General features: G+C 49.3%; 5 protein-coding genes across 8 annotated transcripts; 1 reads left to right on the forward strand and 4 right to left on the reverse strand.

Annotated features, from left to right (window-relative positions):
* Positions 1-55: 55 nt before the first annotated feature.
* Positions 56-3004, reverse strand: LOC120646693. Of its 2 annotated transcripts, XM_039923123.1 has the most exons (3): positions 2604-3004; positions 1181-1345; positions 56-115 (listed from the first exon to the last, which is right to left on the reverse strand). In XM_039923123.1, exons 1-3 carry the CDS (start codon positions 2773-2775, stop codon positions 87-89), a joined length of 366 nt encoding a protein of 121 aa, XP_039779057.1. In that variant the 5' UTR covers positions 2776-3004; the 3' UTR covers positions 56-86. The 2 variants fall into 2 exon arrangements, 1 of the variants encoding a protein (XP_039779057.1); XR_005664543.1 differs by lacking the exons at positions 56-115; positions 2604-3004 and adding an exon at positions 2435-2596 and having other exon boundaries at positions 1111-1345.
* Positions 3005-7278: 4274 nt separating this feature from the next.
* LOC120646694 (probable receptor-like serine/threonine-protein kinase At5g57670) lies at positions 7279-11607 on the forward strand. The gene is made up of 10 exons (XM_039923124.1): positions 7279-8442; positions 8570-8655; positions 8770-8888; positions 9005-9120; positions 9219-9698; positions 9791-10039; positions 10338-10498; positions 10590-10823; positions 10918-11067; positions 11156-11607. Exons 1-10 carry the CDS (start codon positions 8289-8291, stop codon positions 11393-11395), a joined length of 1989 nt encoding a protein of 662 aa, XP_039779058.1. The 5' UTR covers positions 7279-8288; the 3' UTR covers positions 11396-11607.
* Positions 11568-14760, reverse strand: LOC120646695 (neurofilament heavy polypeptide-like). Its single transcript, XM_039923125.1, has 3 exons — positions 14448-14760; positions 12963-13275; positions 11568-12884 (listed from the first exon to the last, which is right to left on the reverse strand). Exons 1-3 carry the CDS (start codon positions 14526-14528, stop codon positions 11938-11940), a joined length of 1341 nt encoding a protein of 446 aa, XP_039779059.1. The 5' UTR covers positions 14529-14760; the 3' UTR covers positions 11568-11937.
* A 731-nt stretch (positions 14761-15491) lies between these two features.
* Positions 15492-17594, reverse strand: LOC120646696 (NHP2-like protein 1). Its single transcript, XM_039923127.1, has 5 exons — positions 17439-17594; positions 17212-17332; positions 17012-17115; positions 15974-16105; positions 15492-15867 (listed from the first exon to the last, which is right to left on the reverse strand). The coding sequence occupies exons 1-5, from the start codon at positions 17439-17441 to the stop codon at positions 15841-15843; spliced, it is 387 nt and encodes a 128-aa protein (XP_039779061.1). The 5' UTR covers positions 17442-17594; the 3' UTR covers positions 15492-15840.
* Positions 17595-18521: 927 nt separating this feature from the next.
* Positions 18522-24077, reverse strand: LOC120646697 (TSL-kinase interacting protein 1-like). 3 transcript variants are annotated; one of them, XM_039923130.1, is made up of 15 exons: positions 23810-24077; positions 23563-23723; positions 23383-23465; positions 23235-23282; positions 22529-22638; positions 21709-21793; positions 21339-21612; positions 20989-21165; positions 20761-20864; positions 20237-20475; positions 20002-20138; positions 19814-19911; positions 19306-19710; positions 19079-19216; positions 18522-19003 (listed from the first exon to the last, which is right to left on the reverse strand). In XM_039923130.1, the coding sequence occupies exons 2-15, from the start codon at positions 23684-23686 to the stop codon at positions 18821-18823; spliced, it is 2205 nt and encodes a 734-aa protein (XP_039779064.1). In that variant the 5' UTR covers positions 23687-23723; positions 23810-24077; the 3' UTR covers positions 18522-18820. The 3 variants fall into 3 exon arrangements, with proteins under 3 accessions (XP_039779064.1, XP_039779063.1, XP_039779062.1); XM_039923129.1 differs by having other exon boundaries at positions 19814-20138; positions 23563-23718; positions 23810-24076; XM_039923128.1 differs by having other exon boundaries at positions 19814-20138; positions 23810-24075.
* Between the last annotated feature and the right edge of the window lie 348 nt (positions 24078-24425).

Raw genomic sequence — 24425 nt, forward strand, 5'->3', positions numbered from 1 at the left:
ATATGATCTGAGAGAAGAAAATTTGATTGAGAACCAATAAAATAAAATGATAACTATGAACACGTGAGGACGTCACATCGAGCCCACTAATGCGAATCCTGGTTAGCTTCTATACCTGAAACAGGGTAAACAACAAACCCTGAGTATACTAATACTCAGCAAGACTTACCCGACTTTTGGGTATACTTAGCCCACATATCTAGACATTCAAAGCTTTCTGGCTGGTGAATTTATTTGCAGAAAAGCATCTAAGGGCAGATACTTAATTTCAAAATTTTAGCTCCAAATTATAGTTATAAAGTTGTCACACATCTATGATTTGCAGATCTATAACAATCAATGTGAAAACATAATTGATTAAATAACATCAACATGTATCATATCATTTCGTTTCATTTCCTTACTACGATGTGACTCGGAGATCAAGGTGCTCATGTCCGAGAGCGACTGACGGCGAATCGATCCGATTTAACCTTGCAAGGTGGACCTAACCAACACGGCACGTATTTGCCCCGTCGGACAATACGAACCAACCATTCCCCTCCCCGCCTCGAACTACAGAACCGCCCTACCTGCATATAGTCAACCGAGCCCTACGAGAGACCACCAAAAGTAAACATATGCATCCCAATTCTCCACGGCCACTCGACTGCCCTAAGGGGTGGGTAGAAGTTCTGTACTTTCGAAACAAGTCAGTACTAGGCTTACCGGTTTCGACTACCTCCTACTCCCGGCATGCAGTTAGTACAATTCAAACATGATCAGCAGGGCCAACAACGGTACGGTCCTCAATCGACTCGGACGGGGCTAAGACACCTAGGAACCCCGTCCTGCTGCCATACCTATACATCATCATTATTCCCCGCCCGGTCTCATATTTCCATGTCAATTTCAACAACTCAGGTACTGTAAATAAGTATATAACCTATATCTCGCGAGTAACCGGAAATTACTCGACTTCTAAGTAACCTATATCTCGCGAGTGCAAAAAGTCACTCGACTTCTATCGAGAAGTATTAAGCATAGCATTTCTATCGTCCTATACATGCTAGTATAATTCAGGGAAACCTAGGGATCATGCAACTAGAGTTCCAATCAACTCCTGAAACGTAATGCACAAGTAATGAATACATATATAGGTGTCATAATTTCAAATGATATGATGTGCACCGGGGCTTGCCTGGGATTAACACTACGTCAGTGTTTGTTAGATGACACTTGCTTGGCGAGTATTCCGGTCCAAGCATGTACTCCTGGTTCTTTGCCTCTTCTGGATATGTCCACCAAACATCGTCTTCGTGTTCGGTTCCAATATCACGTCCTTCACGTGGTTCATCTATCGTACCTAAATAAGGTGCAATAATGCATATGTATGAATGCATGAAAGTACAATGCGCAAAGCATTCATAAAAGTGCAACACACTATACAATATATCATTTGATATTTAAGAAAAGATGAATCACACTTTGAAAAGAGCATAATTATCATAAACAAATGTATCAATAAATGATCATCTAAAACCAGCACTTACAGACATTGCTTTGAGCTATAGCACTATTTATTTTATCAGACTAAAATAAAGTCATATTTACTACTACTTAACGGTCATTTTAATTACAAAGCCAAGCTAGAAAATTTGCAAACATTTCATAAAGACAGGTGCTTTGGTTCAAAAATAAATACTACTACTCTAAAGGGGGTTTTAATTATAAATATAGAGCCTATATTTTGGATGATTTTTAATAACTTTTATAAAGTATTATTGTTAAATACAACATCATTGATGCAAAAAGGAATGAAATGCACCGGATAACAATTATAGCTCCTATGATCCTGTAAAGATGCAAAACTGATGTATGTTACATAATTAAAGTCTTGAACTAAGTCTCATGAATTTTATCCATAGGGATTTATTTTTAATAGAAGAAACATTAAAGCATCAACATTAAATCATTAACTCATGTATACATGCACCAAATAAATCTAACACCTTTACCACAGCATATGCATCACATGAACAGCCTACCATAAAAATTTCATAGTAAACGGAGCAATATAACTATAAATATAAATTTATTCCTAACAAATATAAATAAAATTCTAGAACAATATTTTTCTACTAACATATATCATATTATGTACCCACTGCATAGATATACTAACAAGGATTCCAAAACATCTTCATTTTCTATTTTACAATTTTTCCGTGATTTACTATGCATTTTCAAAGTTTACAGCCACTTAAACTAATATTTAAACTAGATCAAAACCTATTTAGAAAATGATGATCAACCTGTAAGAAAAGTTGTAGATATTAGAACAAGAAATCCAACAAATTTTAGTTTGCAATTTTTTGATTTTTCTATGATTTAATATGATTTTTCAAAGTTTCAACCAAACTATTGCAATAGAACCCTTTACAGTACTATTCACCTGAGTCATGGACTTCGCAGAAAGGCCCCTGCACTTCTTTCTATTATTGCATGGGGTCCCTAGCCGCGATTTATGGAACAGAGGAGGCTCAGGGAGCTCGGTTCCGGCGAGCTCGCTCACCGGCGGCGAGAGCTAGGTGGGGGAGGAGCAAGAGGAGGTCACGGGCTACCTTGGGAGGTGCTCGGCGCGGCGGGAGATGGCCGGAGATGAGCTGTCTGCGGTAGCCGTGGTGGAGGCGGCCATGGCGGCGGCGTTCTCGCCGGCAGCGAGGCAAACCGGCGGTAGAGCGAGCCGGCGCAGCGGCCAGTAGGGCCAGGCGAAGCCGGGGCGCGCGCCGGCATGGTACGGGGCGGGCATGGCGCACGCGCGGCGCTGGGCAGGGGCACGCGCGGCGCGACTGGCGAGCTCTGCGCCGCGGCAGCAGCGCAGGCAGCAGCAGCGCAAGCGGGCGGTGCAGGCAGGCTCGGCCGGCACGGCCACGGCGGCACCTGCGCGCGAGAGAGGCGATGGAGGGGGAGAGAGGTGCAGTGGTGAGCGGCAGCGTGAGACGCGCGGCGCGCACAGCGCCCTGGCGATGCCGTGGCCAAATTGGTCACGGTAACCAAGCACAGGAGCAAAATATCGAGTTCCCGCACAGGGGCAAAATATCGGTGCGTTACAATGTAACACCGACTACTCCCGTCCTGGAACGCGACGCGCGCGCACGGGGCCGGCCGGCCGGCCGGCCGGTTCGGCGTAACTGCGGCGACAGCGACCGGGCGGGAGGCAGGGCGGATGGCAACCGTGCAGCCACCATCCCCTTCCCCTCCCGCTCGTGCATGCCGCCCGGGGCACCCACAATGATTTGCCATGCACGTACGACACGCGCCGTCGTGACCGATCAGTCACCGGTCGGTTGAGCCGTCGCTGCTGGCCGGGCGCCACGAGGTCGAGGTCGACGCGACCGTGTGCTCCTGGCTCTGGCTGCACGGCAGCGATCCGCCTGGGACCCGGCCTGGCCGATCTTTTGGGGCGCTGCAGTTAATCACCGCGCCGCCGTCGCTGCGATCGCCGCTGCCGCGGCGGCGTTCTTGTGTGGAGGGAAGGCGGGGCGGGTGGCGCTCGGTCGGCTGGACTTGGGCGCCCGCGCCGCGCACTGGGTGGGGATCGTTGGTCGGTGGCTCGGTGCGGCGCGGGTGTGTCGGTGGCCGGGCTATGCGGCGAGGGCGAGGCCGCCGCGCGCTGCCGTGGGCGGAGGGCGTGGAGCTCGCACGTCACGTGCGACCTGGGGCCCGGTCAGGTGCGCGGTCGGGGGCGAGGTGCGCGGGAATCTTTTTTGTTTGGGGGGCCCGAGAATAAACAACGTACGGAGGCAGGCAGTGCAGCCCGCCACTTCAGCTCAAGCCGACAGGTCCAATCCGTTGATAATTGCGTATACATGCTTGGCGAACTCGGCTTGGAGTCCACAGAACAGAAGGCATCCTAAATCGCAAACTTCAGGACGATGGACCCTGCCTCTGAGATCATCAGCACGTTCGGGGTTTGCATTGCAACTGGCCCTAACTTAGCACACGTGTCCATGTTAGGACAACTGGACAAGATCATGCGGCGGGCGTGCTCCGTGTAATCGCTCGCCGTGTCAATCCTGTGTGGAAGTGTCCGGTGGACTAACACCACTTTGTTCATGTGCTGTACTGCTGTCTACCGCGCCCGCAGCTGCTGAATTCATCCCCCCAAAAAATAGTACTACTACTCCACTTGGCAAGCAGGTCAGATTTAAAAACTAGCAGCACCAATTTTCTTTTTCAAGATGATCATTCTATCTGACCCTACTCTATTCATCCTCCACGCACAGTGTCGGTGTGGCATTCCCCAGCCAGTGCAAACGAAAAATCAAATAAAATAAAATCAAACGGCAAGCTGAAATGCCGAACTCACTGGTGCGTCCGTACATGTGGAATCTGTCCAGAAGCAGAAGCCGCCGCGCTTGTGGGCAGGCACTGGCGAGTGACGAGCGTCCATCCCGAGGGAGTACATGCCAGAGCGGGGGTTTGGCCCCACGTGCGCCTCCTCGCGACCTCACAGTCACTCGTCCGCCACCGAGAGATGGTGGTGTGGTGGGCGGCAGCCGTAGGTGCTAGCGGTAATTCGTGCTTGTCCCGCGCCGCGCTGCCGCGAACGCATTTACTGCGCGCACTCCGTTCGCCCGCCTGCCCCCGCGCGGCCGCCGGGGTCGGTCCCGGGCGGCCAGGGCGCCCACGGCGACGACGCGTCCGGCGCCTCGGTCCAGCCGCCGTCCCCAGCCAGTGCCAGGCAAGCAACCGTGGCGGAAGATTCTCACGATCCCATCGCCCGCCATCTCGTTGCGGATGCCACGGGTGGGAGACCACGACCTGCCCGCCCGCTCGCGTCGCGTCACCGCCTCCTCCCCTCCCGCCGTCCCGAAACGACCGCGTCGTCGCGTTCGGTCGCCCGCCGCGCGTGCGCGGCACGGCAGCGCGCGCTCGGCGTCGGGCGAGCTGGCATGGCTGGTCCTGCGGGGGCTCGCGCGGGTTCGCCGCCGGAGGCGGGGGGACGCCACGGCGGCTGCTCCGGAAGAGGAAGTAGGCGTAGAACAGAAGAAAATCGCCTGGGATTTGCACACGTTTATCACGTTAATGGTTGGTTGCGTGATGGCGGACCTAGCTTTTCGATATAGGGTATGCCGTGCCAATTTTTCACATACAAAATAGTATAATTCAATTTTCAATTTGGTAAAAGACAGTAAATTCACCAAACATTTCGGGATACAAGTAAGAAATAACATATTATCTTGAATTCAACAATTAAAAAAACTCGACCTAGGAGAGACAAGCCGCTCTCCGAGCTTTAAGAAGACCTCTCACGCAGACCGAAAAAATTTCCGAACCCCTGCCCCACTTTTACATAGGGATGTTGTAACTCATACCGTAACCCGCGTGAGAGCAGGTCAGGGTGAGCCAGGACCTATTTCTATATGCTTTGGCATGTAGCGAGAGGATTTTTTAAACTTCGGGCTGAAATTTGATTCCACCGGGAGTCGAATCCAGGACCCGAGAAAGTGCTACTGAGACCACATACCTAAAGAAGATTACAATACTACTTGTGCTTGTCTAGCCTATGATGTCTAGTGGCCATGAAAGTCTCCATTATATCATCTTCATCCACTTCAAAGAAAATATTCCGCTCAATTAATGTGACAAGACAATCATCAAAACACTATCACCGATTTTATTTTCTTGGTTTTGACTAAATTCAAAGCTATAAATACATGAGCTAACGGACTTGAAGATATATAGGAATTTTTTACATGAATCTAGCCTATTTTTTAGGGTATGCCAAGGCCCATATGGACCACCCTGTAGGTCCGCCCCTGGTTGCGTCTGCCGCGCCCGCGCGCAGCACGCAAGATTTGCACGCAAGGATATTTTGTAGCTTCAGGTCGTTCAGGTCAGCAAACGGGAGTGCTACTGTGCGGGGGACGGAAATGTTTTTCCTGTACAGTTACAGGTGCGACGACTGCTGCGGATGTTGAGCTGAAGTCGTCCTGCGTGATGGCCACCGGTCGCTGTCGTCAGCTGCATACAATTGGAAGCAACACGATCGGTTATCCCTGCAACGTCAGCGTCTATCCAGTAATCCAGTATCCTCAGGTCCTCCTTTCAGCGTGTCTGCCCAGGACACTGTCTGGTAGCAATTGGACGACCTCTGGCTGTCGACATGATGCTTGGGTACTGTTTTAGTGTTTTTGCAAAATTGGTGAGGAGATTTGTTTAGAAAGAAGAGATTTGCGATGCATAGAACTATTTGCGAATTTGTTTATGCCCTGACGTCACAAATTTGCGATGCATAGAGTAGTACAACTTTATATTTTCTTTTCTTTTTGACGGGCAAACACTTGATACGTGTGGATGGGACCCTGGCGGATGAATGAAACCAACCGTATTCTATTACCCGCCACAAAGTCGCCGTCAGCTCTGATCGCATGAAGCTTAACAAAAAGGACTCCTACCATAGATGACGCCCCTGCGCTGCACCCGCCCCCGCGCGCGCATTGAATTCGCGATTCGGTCCGCAGCAGCGCGCGATACAGTTCAGCTGTACTCTTCTGTCAATCCCGGTCTGTCAATTGCCAAAGCGGTACCACCAGTACAGCAAACACATGTTTGTTTTTCCATTTGACCTTGATGAGAGTCTTCCAGCAGTATCTTTTGCAGAACAAAACCATCTCTCACCTCACCTCCCGTTGAGAAGTTGGAACCCAATGTAAAAACCACGTGCGATCCTCCTCGGTCTCAACGCAACATCTCGCTAGACACTAGATGAAGATGATGATGCCCTTTTGCTTTTTTCCAAAGAGTGTTCTCCAAATTCCTATTCAGCTTCTTCTCCTTTTCAATCCATGTGTGTGTGTGGGGGGGGGGGGGGGGGGGGGGGGCTATTCCCGTCCTCTTTTTTTCGCCGTATTGCGATTGCAGTAAGTGAATGTATGGACCAGATCACTAGGGGCGCGATTGGTTCACTTCTCCCGCGAGCCAGGCTGCGTGAGCCAGCACCGGCGGAGCCTGGCTCCCGAGATGCGACCAATTTGCTCGTATCTGCGAAGCCTGGCTGAGGGTGCTTTAAACATCGTGCGAGCCTTGCTCCCAACCTCGGTGCAGGCAACCAAACACCAGTATTGTACACACAGAGCCTGGCTCACAGCAACCAAACAGCAAGAGGTTGCATTTGCGGATGCTTGCACGCGCAGAAGCAGGTAACCAAACGCACCCTAGGCCGATCGCCGATGGCGCCCTGTCGTGCGTCTCCAATTGCTCGCTTTCCACCCCCCGCGGCCCTGTCTCTCCATTCTCCGACCTCCACCACCAAGTCCTTGGCCCAATTCCCATCGTCCCCGTCAGCCCGTCCACCTCTCCCCGTCGCCTCGCGTCATCGCCGATCCCCATTGCCCACACTTCTGCTCCTCCCCCACAGGCCGTACGAGGCCACAGCCTCAAGTCATCCCCGCCGCCCCTCCCCTCCCCTTGCCTCTCGCACGCTTCCAGTGATCCTGTCGCTGTCGGCTATTGCTACTGCCGCTGGTCCGCGCGAAAACAGCAGCCGTGCTGGCTGGCTCGCCGTCGCTGACCGGCGACGGCGTGTCCGGCTCGTTCGTTCGTTCGTCTCGTGTCCGTTCCTCCGGCCCTCCTCCCCCGCCGCAGGACGGGACGGGACGGGGGGTGCCGCCGGCCTCGTGCTTTTTGCGCGGCGTGGTTGGAGTGGTTGAGCCGATGGCGACGATCCCGGGCGGCGCGCCATGACGGAAACCATTTTAATACGCGCCCCCCTGCAGCTGAAACCTGACAAGCTAACCAGATTTTAGGTGGTTAACTCTGTCGCCGCGACGCCTCTCTTTCCGCCCGGCGCCCAGGATAATAGTTCCCGCTCTGGCCGCTTGCGCATGTATCTTCTTCCTCGCCTCAGCTCAGGGCCTTTCGGTTCGGGCTGGCCGAGCGAATTCGGCCACGAGGCGAGTGCGCGGCCGGAGGGGGAGCACCGGCGCTTGGCTGGGTAACGGAACTCGCTCGCTTTCCAGGCCAGGAGGCGACGACCGCCGCCTCGGCACTTTTCTATTCGAGCAGCCTCGGTTCTACTTCTTCTACGACTTCCGGGTCAGACATTGGTTGCAGGCGTGCAGCCAGCAGCAGCCGGGCGGCTTCGTCTTGTGTCAGCGCGGAGTCCACGGCGACAAGTGGTTGAGCTAACCGGCGGCCCCGCCGTGCTAGTTACTGACCAGCTCCGTGGGCGCGCCATGGCGGCGAGGTGCGCCTCGTGCTGATTTCTTGAGGCGATCGCGAGCCGGGGGCGAGCAGGCGCCATGGCGGTGGAGGAGCGCGGGGAGGGCGTCGGCCGGTGCATACTGGTGGGGCTGCACATGGACGCCGTCGGCAGGGACCTGCTCCGTTGGGCGCTCAACCAGGCGGCGAGGCCGGGGGACCGCGTCGTCGCCGTGCACATTTACCGCAAGTCCGGTTGGTATCTGCCAAGAGCTCGATCGGCATGGCAGCTCGTCTCCGTTTCAATCCTAGCGAAGCGGTTGGGAATTAGTAGCGCTCTTTTAATTTTCCTGACATTTTTCTCGGCTCTGGTTGCATGCAGACCTGTGCAAGACGAACACTCTGAGGCTGATCAGGACGCTGGACGACTACCTGGCGGAGTACGAGTCCCTCTGCAGCCGGAAAGAGGTAAAGCAAGCGGGGATGGGCTGGAGGAGCAGGCGCTGATTACTGCAACGGAGTCGTGTCCCATGCTGCTCCCGATTCAACTCACATGCTACCATTGATTGGGATTTGTGTCAGATCGTTCTGGTCGGCCGGGTGACGCCGGGGAGCTCGATCCAGAAGGAGCTGGTGAAGGAGGCCAAGCTCTGCGCCGCCATGGTCGTGGTGCTCGGCGCCAACAAGAAGTACTCCTTCGGGTAAGTTCGCGGGGATGGAATGGAAGCAACCTTTGTATGATCCAACCGTTTCTTTCGTCACCATTCCTTACCATTTTTCCCCCTTTTTTCGGGGGCGGTTGGTTGCGGGTGCTCAGAGGGTCGACTTGCCTGGCCAAGTACTGCGCCAAGAAGCTGCCGCCGACGACCACCGTGGTCGCCATCCAGAACGGCAAGCCCGTCTTCGTCCGGGAGGCGCCCAAGCCGCCACTTGGTAATCGAAGCGCCTCATAATCCGAGCAATAATGCCTGGTAGCGGAGACTTGGTTAGCGGGTCGCTAATCGTTTGGTGGCGAGCTGGTGTGTGCGCAGGAGCAGAGCCGAAGCCGGTGCTGCGCATGGTGCTGCACCCGAGCGTGGGGCTGGAGGCCAAGGTCATCATCCCGAACCAGGACCGGAGCGCGCGGTCCATGGACTTCGACGCCGAGGGATGCGGCCACGGTGCGCCGGCGACGGAGTCCGTCGAGGACGCCACTAAGGCCAGCGGCGGCGTGGCGCCAGAGCAGAGGCTCGGGTGGCCGCTCCTCCGCCGCGCGCACGCCGCCGCAGCGGCCGCGGCGGTGGCGGCGGCCGTCCCCGCGCCAAGCGCCAAGGAGCAAGAGCCGCGGAAGCAGTCGGTGGTGCAGTGGGTGATGAGCCTGCCCCGGCGGACCACGCCGTCGGAGTCCGCCGGGGCGCCCGCGGGGGCGGGGCTCGCGTCGGAGCTCAAGGCAATGCTCGACGGCGGCGGCGCGCGGTGCCGGTGGTTCCGCTACGAGGAGCTCTACGACTCCACCAACCACTTCTCCGCAGGTTCGTCTCTTCATCGTCAGTCTGGCGCCTTTCTTCCATCGCACGACTCGCCGCCGCCACGGCCACCAACCCCGTTCTCGGCTTCCTCGCAGAGAACCTGATCGGGAACGGCGGGAACAGCCGGGTGTACAGGGGCAGCCTAGCCTGCGGGCAGCAGGTGGCGATCAAGCTGTCCAAGGCGTCGGCCGAGGCGTCCAAGGACTTCCTCCGGGAGGTGGACATCATCACCAAGCTCCAGCACCAGCGGATCCTCCCGCTGATCGGCGTCTGCGTGGAAGGCCCCAACCTCATCTCTGTCTACAGCTACCTCCCCCGAGGCAGCCTCGAGGACAACCTGCACGGTACCAACCATCCCGCTTCATTTCATCAAAAAACCATCCCGCTTCAGTTACAAATTCGGTCCTGTTAAACTGTTCATGTGAAGTCACCAAGAAACAATGCTCCTCAGTAAGGTGGATTCGGTTCTAAGGAACCGGGAATTCTGCAGACAACGATTCGTGCAGGATGCTAGTTTTTTCTGTTTTCTTTTTTCTTTTAACGAAATCAGTCGTGTTCAGAACAGTTGGATGGTGTGGGAGCAGTTGCGAGGTGTTCTTCACTCCCTGACGTCTGATGATGCTTCTTTCTTGGAGTGTGCAGGGGAGAGGTCAAAGCCGGCGCTGTCATGGGAGAAACGGTACAAGGCGGCGCTGGGGATCGCGGAGGCCCTGAGCTACGTGCACTCCGGCGGCCCCCGGCCGGTGATCCACAGGGATGTCAAGTCCTCCAACATCCTCCTCACGGAAGAGTTCGAGCCCCAGGTGGAGTAACCATTCAACTCCCCCCGCCTGTTGGACTCGGTTTTCGTTTGGACTCGGCACTGATGACCTGATGAACTCCCCGTCGCGGCAGCTTTCCGATTTCGGGCTCGCCATCTGGGCGCCGACGAACCCGACCTCCATGGCGCACAGCGACGTCGTCGGCACGTTCGGGTACCTGGCGCCGGAGTACTTCATGTACGGGAAGGTGACGGACAAGGTGGACGTGTACGCGTTCGGCGTCGTGCTGCTGGAGCTCCTGTCCGGGCGGAAGCCCATCAGCAGCGACGGGGCGTCGCCCAAGGGCCAGGAGAGCCTCGTCATGTGGGTAAGATACTAAGATTTAGCCCTCCTGCTAATCCACGAGGCACGATCACGTACGAGGCGTAACGACTGGGCCGCCGTTTTTCTTGGCGCGACAGGCGACTCCGGTGCTCAGCAGCGGCGACATCACGGACCTGCTGGACCCGAGGCTAGACGTGGAGCACGACGACGCGGAGGTGAGGCGGATGGTCACGGCCGCGTGCCTCTGCCTCCGGAGGTCGGCTCGGCTCAGGCCGCCGATATCGCAGGTCAGTCAGTTCCCATTCAGTTTATTGACTCTTTGCAATCCGCGATTGGACTCTGCATTTCGCTGACCAGTTTGGTTGTGCCGTGCAGATACTGAGCATACTACGAGGAGAGAGCGCGGCGAGCATCGCCGACCAGGGCGGTGCCGCGGAGCTGGACTGCCTGGACGACGAGGCGTACCCGGCGGCGAACGTGAGGTCGCACCTGGGCCTCGCGCTGCTGGACGTGGAGGACTCGGAGTCCATCTCCAGCACGGAGCATAGCAGCGGCCTCAGCCCGTTGGAGGAGTACCTGCGGGAACGGTGGAGCCGATCGTCCAGCTTCGACTGATTTGACGCTTGCGATCTTGTGGACATGTAATTTTCATTTTCTCCCCCGGTATCTCCTTTGTTCGTCGTTTGGTTTTGTTACCGGGACCGTGTACAGTATAGAATCAAAGAATCATCACAGCCACATTTTCGGCAAGAAGATTCAGATTATCCATGACAGAATAGCATCATCGGAGAAGAAAAGGATTCATAGTATTATCCTTTTTAAGCCTACTAATGTTATTTCACTAACATTAATAAGCGTTTTCATTTAACAATTGTACAGCTAATATATAAATTATGGAGATCGTGGTTGGAACAAATACAGCGTGTCATACAACAGTAACTGCAAAGATTTAGGTCACTTGCAGCTCAACAGCTTACATAAATGAGCGCAAGAATGCATCACCAATAAAGTAAGTTTGCCTCGGCACAGTTGTCCTCAAAACGAAGAAACACTCTCTGGAACAAAGCTGGAAAACTGCGGCAGGGAACCATTATCTCCCACATCCACACAGCTCTCTCCCAACATCTCTTCTACTTCTCATCTACCTCACCACACGTTTAAAATGGGATAACATATGGCAACTGATAGATATGGAGGTCCGGCAAAAGAGTAGCCCTGGGTTGCAACGAAGGCTGCTGCTCCATCGATTGGAAGGGTACTGAACAATCACTTGCTCTGCAGGTCATGCTGGCATCAGTGTTCCTTGTACCACCAAGCAGCCAGTCTTGCTCAGCAACATCTGAACCTTCCATCTCTAGCGAAATGGGATTCCAGGTAACAAAGAGATCACTGAACTTCTTCTCTTTCTTCTCAGCCTTGCGGATTTTCTTTCTATCTGACCGGGACAGCTTCGCTTCCTTCCCTGGAGCAGCTTCCACATTCCTACCAGAGAAGCAAGGCTCTTCTTTGGGCACAGAGATGATTGGCTCCTGTTGCTGCTTGAGGACAGGTGGTTCCTTCGGTTTTTGCGGGACAGGGGCTTCAGGCACTCGAACATCAGATCTGAATTCCTTCTGGGCCACCTTTGCAACTGCAAGGCTTTTTCTTTGAATCCCCTCAGATGGAACCTGAGGACCTTTCTGCAAATCCCTAGCAGGTGGATGTTGAACTCTCTGCGTCATCTTAACAGGTTGAGGTCCAGATCTTCCCATAGTTCTCGAAGGTGAAGGCTCCACTCTTCCCAAAACTTTCGGAGGTAGGAGGTCAGATCTTCCCACTGGTGCTTTCACAGATAACTCAACCGGTTGTGTGACCTTCACTGCAGGCTGGGAGACAACTCTCTGCATGGGTTTTGCAAGGGGCTCTGTTATCACTCGTTTTTGTACTGCTTGGTGTGCAGCTGCAGATCTTACATTCACTTCATTGCGATGCTGGATTGAATTTTGCTTGCTCACCAGGGAACCAGCTCCCATTTGTTGGATAGATGGTTGCTCAAGATCCCTGGGTTTCTCCAATACAGCTTGGGAGTCTTGATTGCTTTTGAACTTGATGCGGACAATGTTCCCTGTAAAATCAAAAGTTGGGATGAACAAAATCCTAAAAAAATAATTTCTAAAATAACAAAACAGAACAATGATCTCACCATTCTTAGCTTGGCTAGGACTGGGCAGGACAACCTTTCTTCTCTTGCTGCTGTCCTGCGAGCTCTGAGGAGAGTCACGCACAATCTGTATAAAACAAGGAGCTCCACGCTCTTCTGAGAGCCCACTCTTCTCCGACTGCTCAACTGATTCTTTGGAGACCTTTTTGGCCTCCTGACCAGCAGTGCTGACATCTTCATGCTTCCTCTTCTTATGGCTGTGCTTTAAGTGTTTAGATGTCTCACCCAGCTGGAGAGCTTTCTTGCCACTCCGTTTCTCTTTCTTCTTTTCAGCCTTTACACTTTCTTTCTGGAGCTTCAGTGACCAGAGTAATCGTCAGTTCTGATTTAGAACGGACGACGGGAAATGGAATGCAGCATTTCGGCAATATCACACTAATGTATTCGGATGGATACTTACACAACCAAACTCAAATTCAGCATTTGCACATAAGTACAATCAATTACAGTTCAGGAATGAATGCTTCACAAAGATCTATTCAGTTGATAATTTCATTACACAGTTAGCCACAAAATTGCAATAATTACAATTATACTGAACAGATTCCTTTCTTTACAATAGTCTGAGACCTGCAATACTGCAAATTCTACATAGCACAGAAAACTAACAATCAAACAAATGCAGTTAGTAGCTACTCCATATATGTATATCAGTCAAGAAGACCCAATACGACCAACACCAAATACTTAAGAAGACCCAAATGCAGTGAGCATCAGCAGCTCAGTAAAAGAACACTCAAAACGATTGGAACAAAGAACCCTACCACAATTCTCAATACAATTCATACCAAATCGGTTACATTTACAAGCTTCGACTGTAACATACAAGGATACAATAACACCTATGCTGCTCCTCGTGGAAAGTATATAATGACAAGCTCAAATTAGAAAAACAACGATGTACGGAAAAAGCTAAACGAACCTTGCAAAGCAAACCAAACAACCATAAAATTCTACAATAACTTCATTGAAACAATTGGTACAGAAGATTTTGATCGACAAGTATTTGGTCAGCATCAAAAACATTTCATGGTTACGAAACTTTCCGAATAAAAAATGGAAAAACAACAATTTGGGGATTCCAAATTTGCCAGGGCGTCTTATGTAATCCCAAGCAATTTTTGGGGAGATTGAATGTACAAGATCAACACGCAATAGTTCAATCAAATTTGTTATTCTAGTCTTCTCTGAAATTCCATGGTCGCCATGCAACCAAGATTAGAATATTTAAGGTAACCAATCTCGCCTACAGGTCATGCCAGTTAATATTTTCAATCGATCCGAAAGACCTCGCGCAGCTAAGGTGCACAAGATCCACAAACTTCCCCCCCACCGCCGCAAGGGTTAGCTTCCAGGCTCGTGCGTTCCCCAAATCACACACGCACTACCCACAGATCCGATCAAAACCAACAGGCAAGAGCAAATGATCCAGGCACGTGCGTGTGTAAATCCGATGGTTCAACAAACCTTAGCGGTCGTCTCCGCCTCGGCCACGGCCACTGGGTTTCGCACGTACCCCGGCGGCGGGTAGGGGAAGCACCTCGACATGGCCGACGGGCGACCGCGCTCTACCGCGCCGAGAGATCACAAGGGTTGGCGGCAAAGCCGGCGTAATCGGCCGCGAATCGCTCGAAATCAACCGATTCGCGCCGAGGAGCCCGCCGGAAATTTTCGGGCGCGGCGGGATTTGGTTTTGGCGTGGCGGCTAGGGTTTCGCTACGGAGGATAGGAGGGGAAATTTCTAGGGCTGCGGAAGGAGGAGGAAACAAAGGGAGTCTCTTCGATGGAGAGGGGGTAGGCCGCAATTTAAAGCCGGGGGCGAGGTGCCCGAGTCGTGCGGGGAACTAGCGCGTCCGACTCGGTTACGCGCTTGTTGGCGGGACGTCTAACTGACAGGATGGCCCACTCGTCTGCCGGGACGGCATGTCAGTGGATGAAACGGCGTGCGGGGTGCCGTGACGAACCTTGCGCTCCCCCTCCGCGTCGCGGGTGGGCCAGGTTAAGCGGCGGCCCCTGATTGGCCACGGGAGTGTGGGTCCCACTTGCAGGCTGATGCGAGGTCGGCTTGTCCCGCGGGGCACGAAACGGGTTTGCGGTGTCCGGTGGGTCCCACGGCGCCGAACCGACCTAGAAGCGTCGGCAATCCGCAATCACGGGCCGGCACGTGGGTCACGGCTTTCGCGTTGCCGGCCCAGCGCCAGGGGACGACGATAGGGCTCTGCGGCGCCGAGCGAACCACACATCGCGCGGCGGCGCGGAGCTCCGTTCTAGTGGGGTGGCTGCTCAAAGCCTCAAACGATTTACAGGCGTGGAAAGAGAGCATCATTTGGCAAACACTTACCAGGCAAAACAAGTGACGGACAATTCATCCACCGACGACGCAAACATGCTGTTGCCATGCAACTCAACGACTTATGCCAGGTACAAATTATACCGAATGAACAGTAGAAACCAAAAGTAAATCTATGCTACACAGAACCAGGCAAAACAATAACAATGGAAGAACAAATATGGAACTTAGGCACCCTTCACCTAGCCAACACACATAAACCTTTTGTGCTGAAAGTGGTCGCAAGAAGTTGCAAACCAGCCAAATTATCAATTCTCACAACTCATTGCCATCAGCTGTTACAATAATGGTCGGAATCTCGACAGAAACCACCATGATACAGACGCCTTACAAGAGTCACAAATAAGATAAGATGCCGCAGCACAAATTCAAGTATGATCGACTTTTAACAGTCTTCAAACATAATAGTTTGGAACGCACAAAATCTAGTAAACAAGACACCATCACCAGTCCAAGCCTCTGAAAAATGTGTCCCTCTGAGGCCCATCACACTGAAAGGTCTTTGGTAAATCAGATGAGAAGCTTCTCGATAGAGTCCTACAAATCATAAAATTTGAATAACCTACTGAGGTACATGTACTAAACAGCTGACAAATAAATATAACAAAGTCAAGATATGCATACAAGAAGAAATATCAAGTACCTTGAGACTCTGAATCGGCTGTTTCAGCTGGCTACCCTCGTTGCTGGTCACTGAGCAAGCAATAACCGGTCTTGTCACACCACAAGCGCGTCCAAGAGCTTGCTTCGATGGAACAAATACATATGGCACATTCTGCACATATCATAGGACAAAATGAATTAACCAAGGTGATTGGGCATATGGTACTTTCAGCTGGCGAACAGAAATAATGTATACAAGACGTTGGAATCATCAAGAAGACCAAAGTGCGCAAAGAAGCATATGGAACATAACTTGACTACAGCCAAACAAGCAAACAGGAGTGCACTGCAAGGCTAAATTATCCATACAAGGCCCTTATACCATTTAAAGAAGGGTGCGTACAATCAACTAAGTAATTTCTTTTCAGACGGACTAAACGACAAAGAAAGTCCACCATAATTTATTACAAATATGCATGATGCAAAACATTTAGCACAGTTAAAGTAATTGCTTTTTGGGCATACTAAACGACAAAGAATATCCAACAGAACTGACTATATAAATGAAGTTAACATAAAATAGTTGGCTTTAATTTCGATCAAAGCAAATAAGAATTTCTCAAACAACTTTACCTTGTACTAAGCAGGTAAAACCCTCGTTCCCGCACACAATCCAATAAATTCAGGTTTTCACTGTAACGGCAAGAGAGGGCAGGCCAGCAAACTCCAGCTGTTTTTTTTAAGGAAAGGCCTCCCCCAGTTTATTTCGAGTGAAACAAAGCAGTATCATATAAATTTTACATTGTTTGAGCGTTATAAGTGCATTCAAGGCGCGACCACCAAACTCCAGCTGCATCTATACAGACTAATACCCACCTACCACATCACAATATCACATATTCACAATGAACATGGCACACAGATGACTAAATCAAATTACACCATGACAGGACAAAGGGAAAAATAACTAACCAACCTGCAACAAGCTAGCGATAACCATATACTAGACCAACAATCACAAAGCGCTACTGCAAAAACTAAGCGAAACAGAACAAAAGGGGGGAAAGCAAACCAGTACCTTATCCTCAGCTAGCAAGGGGAGGTGGAGAAGGATCTCGAGCGGCTCAGTGTCAGCCGCCATCACCACGAACTCCGATATTCCCCTGTTTAGGGTCTTCGTCGCTGGGCGCAAACAGAAAAGACACAAATTTAAGCCGAACACCCCCAAAATTAACAAAGTACAGCGCAGAAAACGTGGGGAAGGGACTGGTAAGATACCTTCGTTGGCGCCCTTCTTGAGCTGCTTGTAGTTGGCGGCCTGCTGGATGATCTCGAGGATACTAATCGTCAGCTGCGCGTCCGCCAGCGGGTACGCCTTGGGGTTCACTGCCTCCTGGCTCTGCAAGAAAAAAAAAATCCACCATCAATTAGCGGGCGGCTGATTCGATTCGACGGAGATGGTGGGGAATTGGAAGGAAGCAAAGAGCAAGGAGGGGCAAGCAAACCATTTTCGCGAGGTGAGAAGGATTCCGCGAGGAGAAGGCGGCCGCCTCAGGGGAGGGTGAAGGGCTTCTAGGGTTTTCGAGGGAGGCGGATTGGGTGAAGTAGCTAGGGTTTATTCATATAGTCGGGCGCCGGGTCGGTAGCATTGACGACGGATCACGGATCTAGTGAGCGGGCCTGGTGGGCCTAGGCTCATTCTAATTTGGCCCAACAAAGGAGGATAGAGGAGGCGAAGGCTTGGTGCTCCTCCTGTATTTTTAGGCCCCGTTTAGTTCCCAAAAATTTTCACCCAAAAATTTTCATCTCCCCTTTAAACACATGTATGAAGCACTAAATGTAATTAAATAATAAAACTAATTACACAGTTTGGATGTACACGACGAGACGAATCTTTTGAGCCTAATTAGGGCATGATTAGCCATAAGTGCTACAGTAACCCACATGTACTAATGATGCGGTCAAAGGCCTCAAAAGATTCGTCTCGTGGTTTCCAAGTGAGTTCTGAAATTAATTTTTTAATTAGTGTCCGAAAAACCCTCCCGACATCTGGTCAAAGTGCTGACGTGACATCCAAAAAATTTTGGGGAAGGAACTAAACGCCCCCTTAGTAGATGTAAACATTTTGAATCACAGTTAATAGAACTCCTACCTTTCCACTAAAAAAAGGTGAGGCGAAGCAGCAGGAGCAGGGAGCAGGAGGATGGAGGAGGCACCCTGCCGATGCCACCGGGAAAAAAGAAAAAAAAAAACAGTGGTGGGGCATGTTGGAGTGTTGGACTAACGATGAACGCCTCGTTCGGCTGGCTGGTGGCTGGTAGCTGGGCTGATTTGGCGTGAGAAAAAAATACTGCTGGATGGCTGGTGACTGGGCTGATTTTGCGTGAGAGAAAAACACTGTGCTGGCTGGCTGAACCAGCCAGCCGAACAAGGCAGAAGGCGGGCTGGCCTGTGCAAGCCTTGCGTCGGACAGATCTGTGCCGTCCACGCAGGAGCGGATGGTGATATACAGGCAGTTCCCTTCATCAATTAGAACGAAGAACGGAAGAAGCGCGCAACCCTTTGGCGGTCATTAGGCACTGGACACATTGATCTTATACACTGCAGAGAAGCTTTATTGTAACCAAGCGCTTGTATGTGCTTTTTGTACATGACCACCACAACTTACATGGAAAAACAGGTTAGCACATCCATTATGTTATATCTTACAAGTTACAACAACATGCGCTCCTCTCCAATGCAGCGAGTCCGCATCTGTTGGATACTTGGATCAGCAGCGCACAGCTCGCTTGGACAATATAAAGCTCCCTCTTCAGCGAAATGCAACACCGGCGGTTCCTTCCTAACCAACGCAGCAAGTTGGTGATGGAATCCTAAAACACCCCTTCTACATGATCGATGGAATCGAGTCATTCTTATCTACCGAGGAGAAGAACGACAGGTTCCGGAATGCATCAAGACTATTTGCCATCATGCGATTCCAACTATTTTGACTGTCCCCTATGAGTAAGTCATCGGCTTGATATCTCACAGACGGTATGTCCAAGTCCAGTGGTCCGAGTGAATCAGTCTGTCAAAAAGAGAAAAATGTTAGCACAGCTCAGATAAGGGCAATATAAAAGAACACTAGGATTTCTTCTAGTACCCAATATATGTCAGCTAGAGACTGATCCTTCAATTCATTAGTGTCTTCATTTCGAGGTGGTGATTTAGCACAAAACTCCTCCCTGTCTTTGGCATCATTATAAGTATTATCACCAGCAGCCTCTCCTCCAGTCAAGTCCTATTCCATTAAATTATATATTGGTAAACAAGGTAAAAAAATGTATAAACTTGTTTTGCTTATAGGAAAGCCCAAAGAAGTCAGCAGACCTGAAGAAAACCTTTAAACCCTTCCGAATTTGATGGATGAACTTCACTGTCAGTATCAGGAGAGCTGCTAGAGGGCGTGTTCGAGCCTTCTTGCTTCCTGGAGGCTGACAAATTAAAACTGAACCCATCACATGTTTCTTCTGCTCCCCAGATGGTTGAATGGGGACTGTGGGCTGGCTGCTCTGATGCTTGAAAACGAGAAACATGAAGGGCAACAGCAGCATCAAACGAGTCATAGCTGCACGGATTCTCAAGGAACAAGGCATTTTTTATGCTAGAAGTTCCTATACAGTCCAAATCAGCACCCTTGGATGCTTCCGTCAGCAAGTACCCAACACTGATATCAGTAAGGGTGTCTGCCCACTCTCCTTCGGATATGGCAGCACAATTCATTCCTTGACCATCCTAAAGTATAGATGATAATATATATGATTAGGGAAAGGAAGATAGCCCATAGAAACATTTAGATGTCACTTTACAGAAGCATGCAAGAGAAAGAAATTAGAACCTCGAAAGCTTGAGTTACAGGAGCCTGCCCTTGCTTCTGGCTGCCAAACTGAGAGGGGGGTGCACTGGTGGGCTGCTCTGGAAGCTCAGTGTTCTTGCCTATACAAGATGGTGTAATACGCAATAGTGCTGACTGATCTTTTGAACTACAAGGATATTGCTCAAGAATACTGTTACTGAACAAAGTACCATTCTTTTGCACACAAGCCTTATCTCCAGAGGGCGATTTGACCTGGATGTCTTCCGGTATCATGCAGTTCTCAAAATGGGTTAAAGATATTTCACTTACTCCTGCTTCAAGCTCAACAAGGGAAAACCAACCATACCTTAACAACAAAAGGTTGACACAGCAATTAGCAATCTATATGCGCCTACTAGTGATCTAGTAGATTGTGATTTTCTATCAAACAAGGAAATTATATACCTTAAACGGAAAACAGAAGGGCTATTCACAGAAAGAAACACATCAGCTACTGCAACAGTATCTCTTGTTGTCCACCTCTGATATGTAGCTAAATCCTCTTGATGAGCACAATATGGAAAAAGAATAAGCTCTCCAGATGTGATGTTTGAGTTACCCCATTTGCGGTTCAGGTGTTCTAGCACAGATGATATTTTCTTCCTAGAACTTAATGTGAGCTCCAGATGTGGATTATGTTCATCCTGTTAAGAGGAGACAAGGCAGCCATGCCCATATCCAATATGCTCACAAATTAGAGAGAAGTGCATGATATCATAAACCCAAACAAACCATAAAGAAAGGTTTGATCAAAATGCAGAGGGCACTAATCAAGTAATCCATTCACCATCTTTCATCTATAACATGCATGAATTTGACTACACAAACCTTTGTGCTCAGCCAATAATTCACCAGTAACAGCTGACATGTTAAATACAACTGATGGAGTTTCATATGCAGTTTGCTAGTAAAAAAAGACCATGATGTACCTTCTCCAATGCCTTCCGTGTAGCTTCATTTATTGGAAATAACTGCAGCTTCAGCTTTGCAGGTGCTTGTGAATCTGCTTCCTTCATCTGGTTTGTGCTAATGCCTGCCAATGCAGAATAAACACATCAAGACGATAGGAATGTGCATCTGCTACTATTAACTTCAAGGAGGTGCAAAACAAAGTTCAGTAAATTCAAGAACAAAAATAAAATTGCTAGAGGCAATACCATCAACATTAGAAAGTTTGTCTGGTGAAGATGTCAGTGTTCTTGCATCAACATTACATAACACGCCAGGGTTAATGGCATTGCGCTCAAGCTCCTCAGCTGCATCAGCAACTAAAGAAACACCTGCCATAGCTGCTCTCTCCCATTTTTTGTATGCAGCAGATGCAACAACACCACCTGAAACAAATCACCAGCTATCCACATTAATGCAACAAAGGTTCAATCCTAGAGAGCTCCTCCATAAGATGATTTAACCATCAAAGATTCTGTCAAAATTCAAAGCATGGAGATCGTGTGACAAAAGATGAGTAAGGCTAATCATATCAAAAGAAAAGTGAAGATGTTCCCACCTGCCCTCCTTTTTTGTTTCACGGTTCTTGTGGCAGAGAGGTCTCCTTTAGTCGTTCCTGACTTGCTACAATTTGTTTCTGGCATCCGCTTGAAAAATGCCCCTTTAGGAGATGCCACTCTGGTACCATTTTGAGCATCAACTGGCAAGAACTTTACAGGGAAAGACTCAATCCCAGGACTCTTGCTGACAATTGGAGATGGAGAAGATATGCACATATCCACTCTTGGACACTTTCTTCTGGACTTATTTCTGTCTTTTACCAGTTGATTTGCCTATATAAAATAAGAGACATACTGCGTGAGAAAGAAGAAAAAAACTGAAGACGTGTTACTGAAAGAAAAAAAAAACATGGGGACAAAGTAACGCACCAATGCTTCTACAAATGTTTTGAATCTCCGAGGCTTCAGATGCAGCTTCGATGCACTGCAGCTAAATTTTTCGAGCAGAGACCACCTGCATAAAAACCAGCTAATATCTGAGAATTTTCAACGCGATGTAAAAGACATAGTGCAGGGTCAAATGAGAAGGCGATGATAATCAACAACAGACAATGTCCGCTCCCTTTTTACAAGGACAATTCACACATGTATATTGAATAGAAAAATTTAACTCTCTCTACCTCCATAATTCTGTTCCCACCTCAAACAAGCACATCCTTAGCAGTGAAACTTTTTCATTATTAACAAAAGGCTCTTTGGAGGAGAGCCATATGAGATGAAAACATCAAGTACAGTTTTGGAATGGAGCGCTTTTTTTGAATGGAATGAATGACCATAACAGATGTTGGCTCAATCAGAAAGAAATTATCATCATGAAGCTACATGACTATAAATTGAATTTAGATTGTGCATGTAAGTAAGCCAAGCACTTCAAAATCAAGAGAACCATTTTAACTAAATGGATCTGAAAGGTACATAACAGATCAGTAGTATGACAACATATCTACCACATAACAAAATTATAATGACTGATTGGCAGTCCAGTCTCAGATATTATAGCTGGCTAGCTACAATCTACCAGTGTGTTGTGTAATAGAAAGACAATATATCCTAAGTCCTATGTCAAAGAGATAGCTCAGGAAATATTACAAAGTAACTGCTAGTTTTTTGCTGCTATGATGAAAAAATAAAACCAATTGTGAACTATATTTCTCAGACAATTTGCACGTCATAAGATCTACTAAATTACCAACGGAGCATAGCAGCAATGGTATCCTTGGAGTTTTTTGCATCAAGTGAGAATCCAGGACCCAGTAGTTTCTTCATGCGCCGAACAAGACGATAGTAGTAATGCCTGACCTGTATGGCAAGAAGAGCATTGAATATTTTTATGTTACATTCATATACAATGGAATTGAACCTTATGTATAATAAAACAGCCATTTGATGTTGTAAGAGAAGATTAAACATCTTAAGTAACAAAGATTTGATAACCAACTGTAACTACCACTCTAAATACTGCACACTGTCCAGTTCTATCAAAGGCGCGCGCTCCTAGGTCTCAAGTTGCTCTAGGAGACTCTACAATGTGAAGCATTTCTAGTCACAGTGCAAGGCCTAAATGGAAGACTTGATAACATAAAGAAAACCCAAAAGTCTGAAGGATACTATGCCTAAATGAAACCTATCAACATTAACTGGTGGGACCTCAATTTTCGGGATTTGAACAAGCTTTGAAAGGAAAGGAAGCAAAACAAAATGTGGAATCAGCTGAAAGTGAAGAAGAATGACTGGTTGCAAGGGAAAGGAACTCCTTCTCCCATATGAATGCTAACATGGAGCTTGCAATCCTCCCCTCCCCTTACTCCCCACCACCATCACCACACCCCACTCACCCAACCCTTCCCTGTCCTATAATGGCAACATCAGAAAAGAACATCTTGGAAATTACGTACCTGATCCTTGTTTTTACTCTGAACACGGTGTGTAATCTTCTCAAAATTCTGGGGAAAACAACATGGGATTCCCAATCAATCAATTAGTATGCCCTAACTAGATAGTAAATAGCAGAAGAGCATTGCATCCATAATGTATGCTTCTTACTTTTCCAACTTGACGCAGAGCATTGAAGAAATTCTCCTCTTCTTGGCGCGTCCACGCAGCCCATTGACGAGTCGGCTTTTTCGCTATCAAAATCAGACACAGTGAAACTACATCAGGCGAAATCGAACTGTGGGGGGGGGGGGGGGGAGAAGAATACAAAGATAGTTCACCAGAACGAACCAGGTTTCTGATTGGGATCGGAAGGCTGCACCAAATCAAGCTTCTGATTTGGATCAGATGTTGAAGGAGCAAACTCTATAGTTTGAAGTAGTGGATTCAACTCTCCACGCACCTCCTCCTCCATGGCATTCGTAGCACAGGTATCACGAAATTCCTCTGCTCTGATTTGGACAGAAACAACGAAGAATTACAAAAGAGAAGAACAGATCGAATGATTGAGTGGGCTATCAGAGCGAAGCAGACTGACCGTGGTGGCGATCCGAGAGATCCGTCAGTGAATTTTTTATTTAGGGGAAATTCAGAGTTTGAGGAAATTTTGAGGATTGGGGAAGTTAGGGATTTGGAGAATTGGGGAAAATTATGGGCGAGAAGATGAGTACAACCGGTGAAAAGGGGATCTATCGCCACGTGTGCCTCCTTTTTCAATCGCACGGCTATGTTTCGTCCAGGTACGATATCCAAGCAGTCGGATACGGACGCGGTCGGAGGGCATACGAGGGGGGAGGGAGCGGCGCTGGTATGGTTGTCCGGGGGCGTCAGGTGACGGGCGGAGTTCCAGAACGATGGAATTCAGGCACCGCCCATACAGCGGTAATTTTGGCCTATAAAAAAAATATTCGGCGCTGTAGCATAAAGTGTTAGAAAGGTGAAAAGACCACGACCAGAATCTCTTGGGGTAATCTGGTTCCAAGGCACTCCAATGCTGTGGCAAATTCTTTCTAGGGATGTCTTTTTTTTAGGCAAGTCTAATTTAGAAAAGTGTAAAAAATTTTAATTCCTCATCTAATAGAATTCTTGAGGTCGTGGAGCAGAATTTGGTTATTATGAATTTATCACTAAGAGCCAACGATGTACGAATGAGA

The sequence above is a fragment of the Panicum virgatum genome, chromosome 9K (genome assembly GCF_016808335.1).
Source record: "Panicum virgatum strain AP13 chromosome 9K, P.virgatum_v5, whole genome shotgun sequence".
In the NCBI taxonomy this organism is placed as follows: domain Eukaryota; kingdom Viridiplantae; phylum Streptophyta; class Magnoliopsida; order Poales; family Poaceae; genus Panicum; species Panicum virgatum.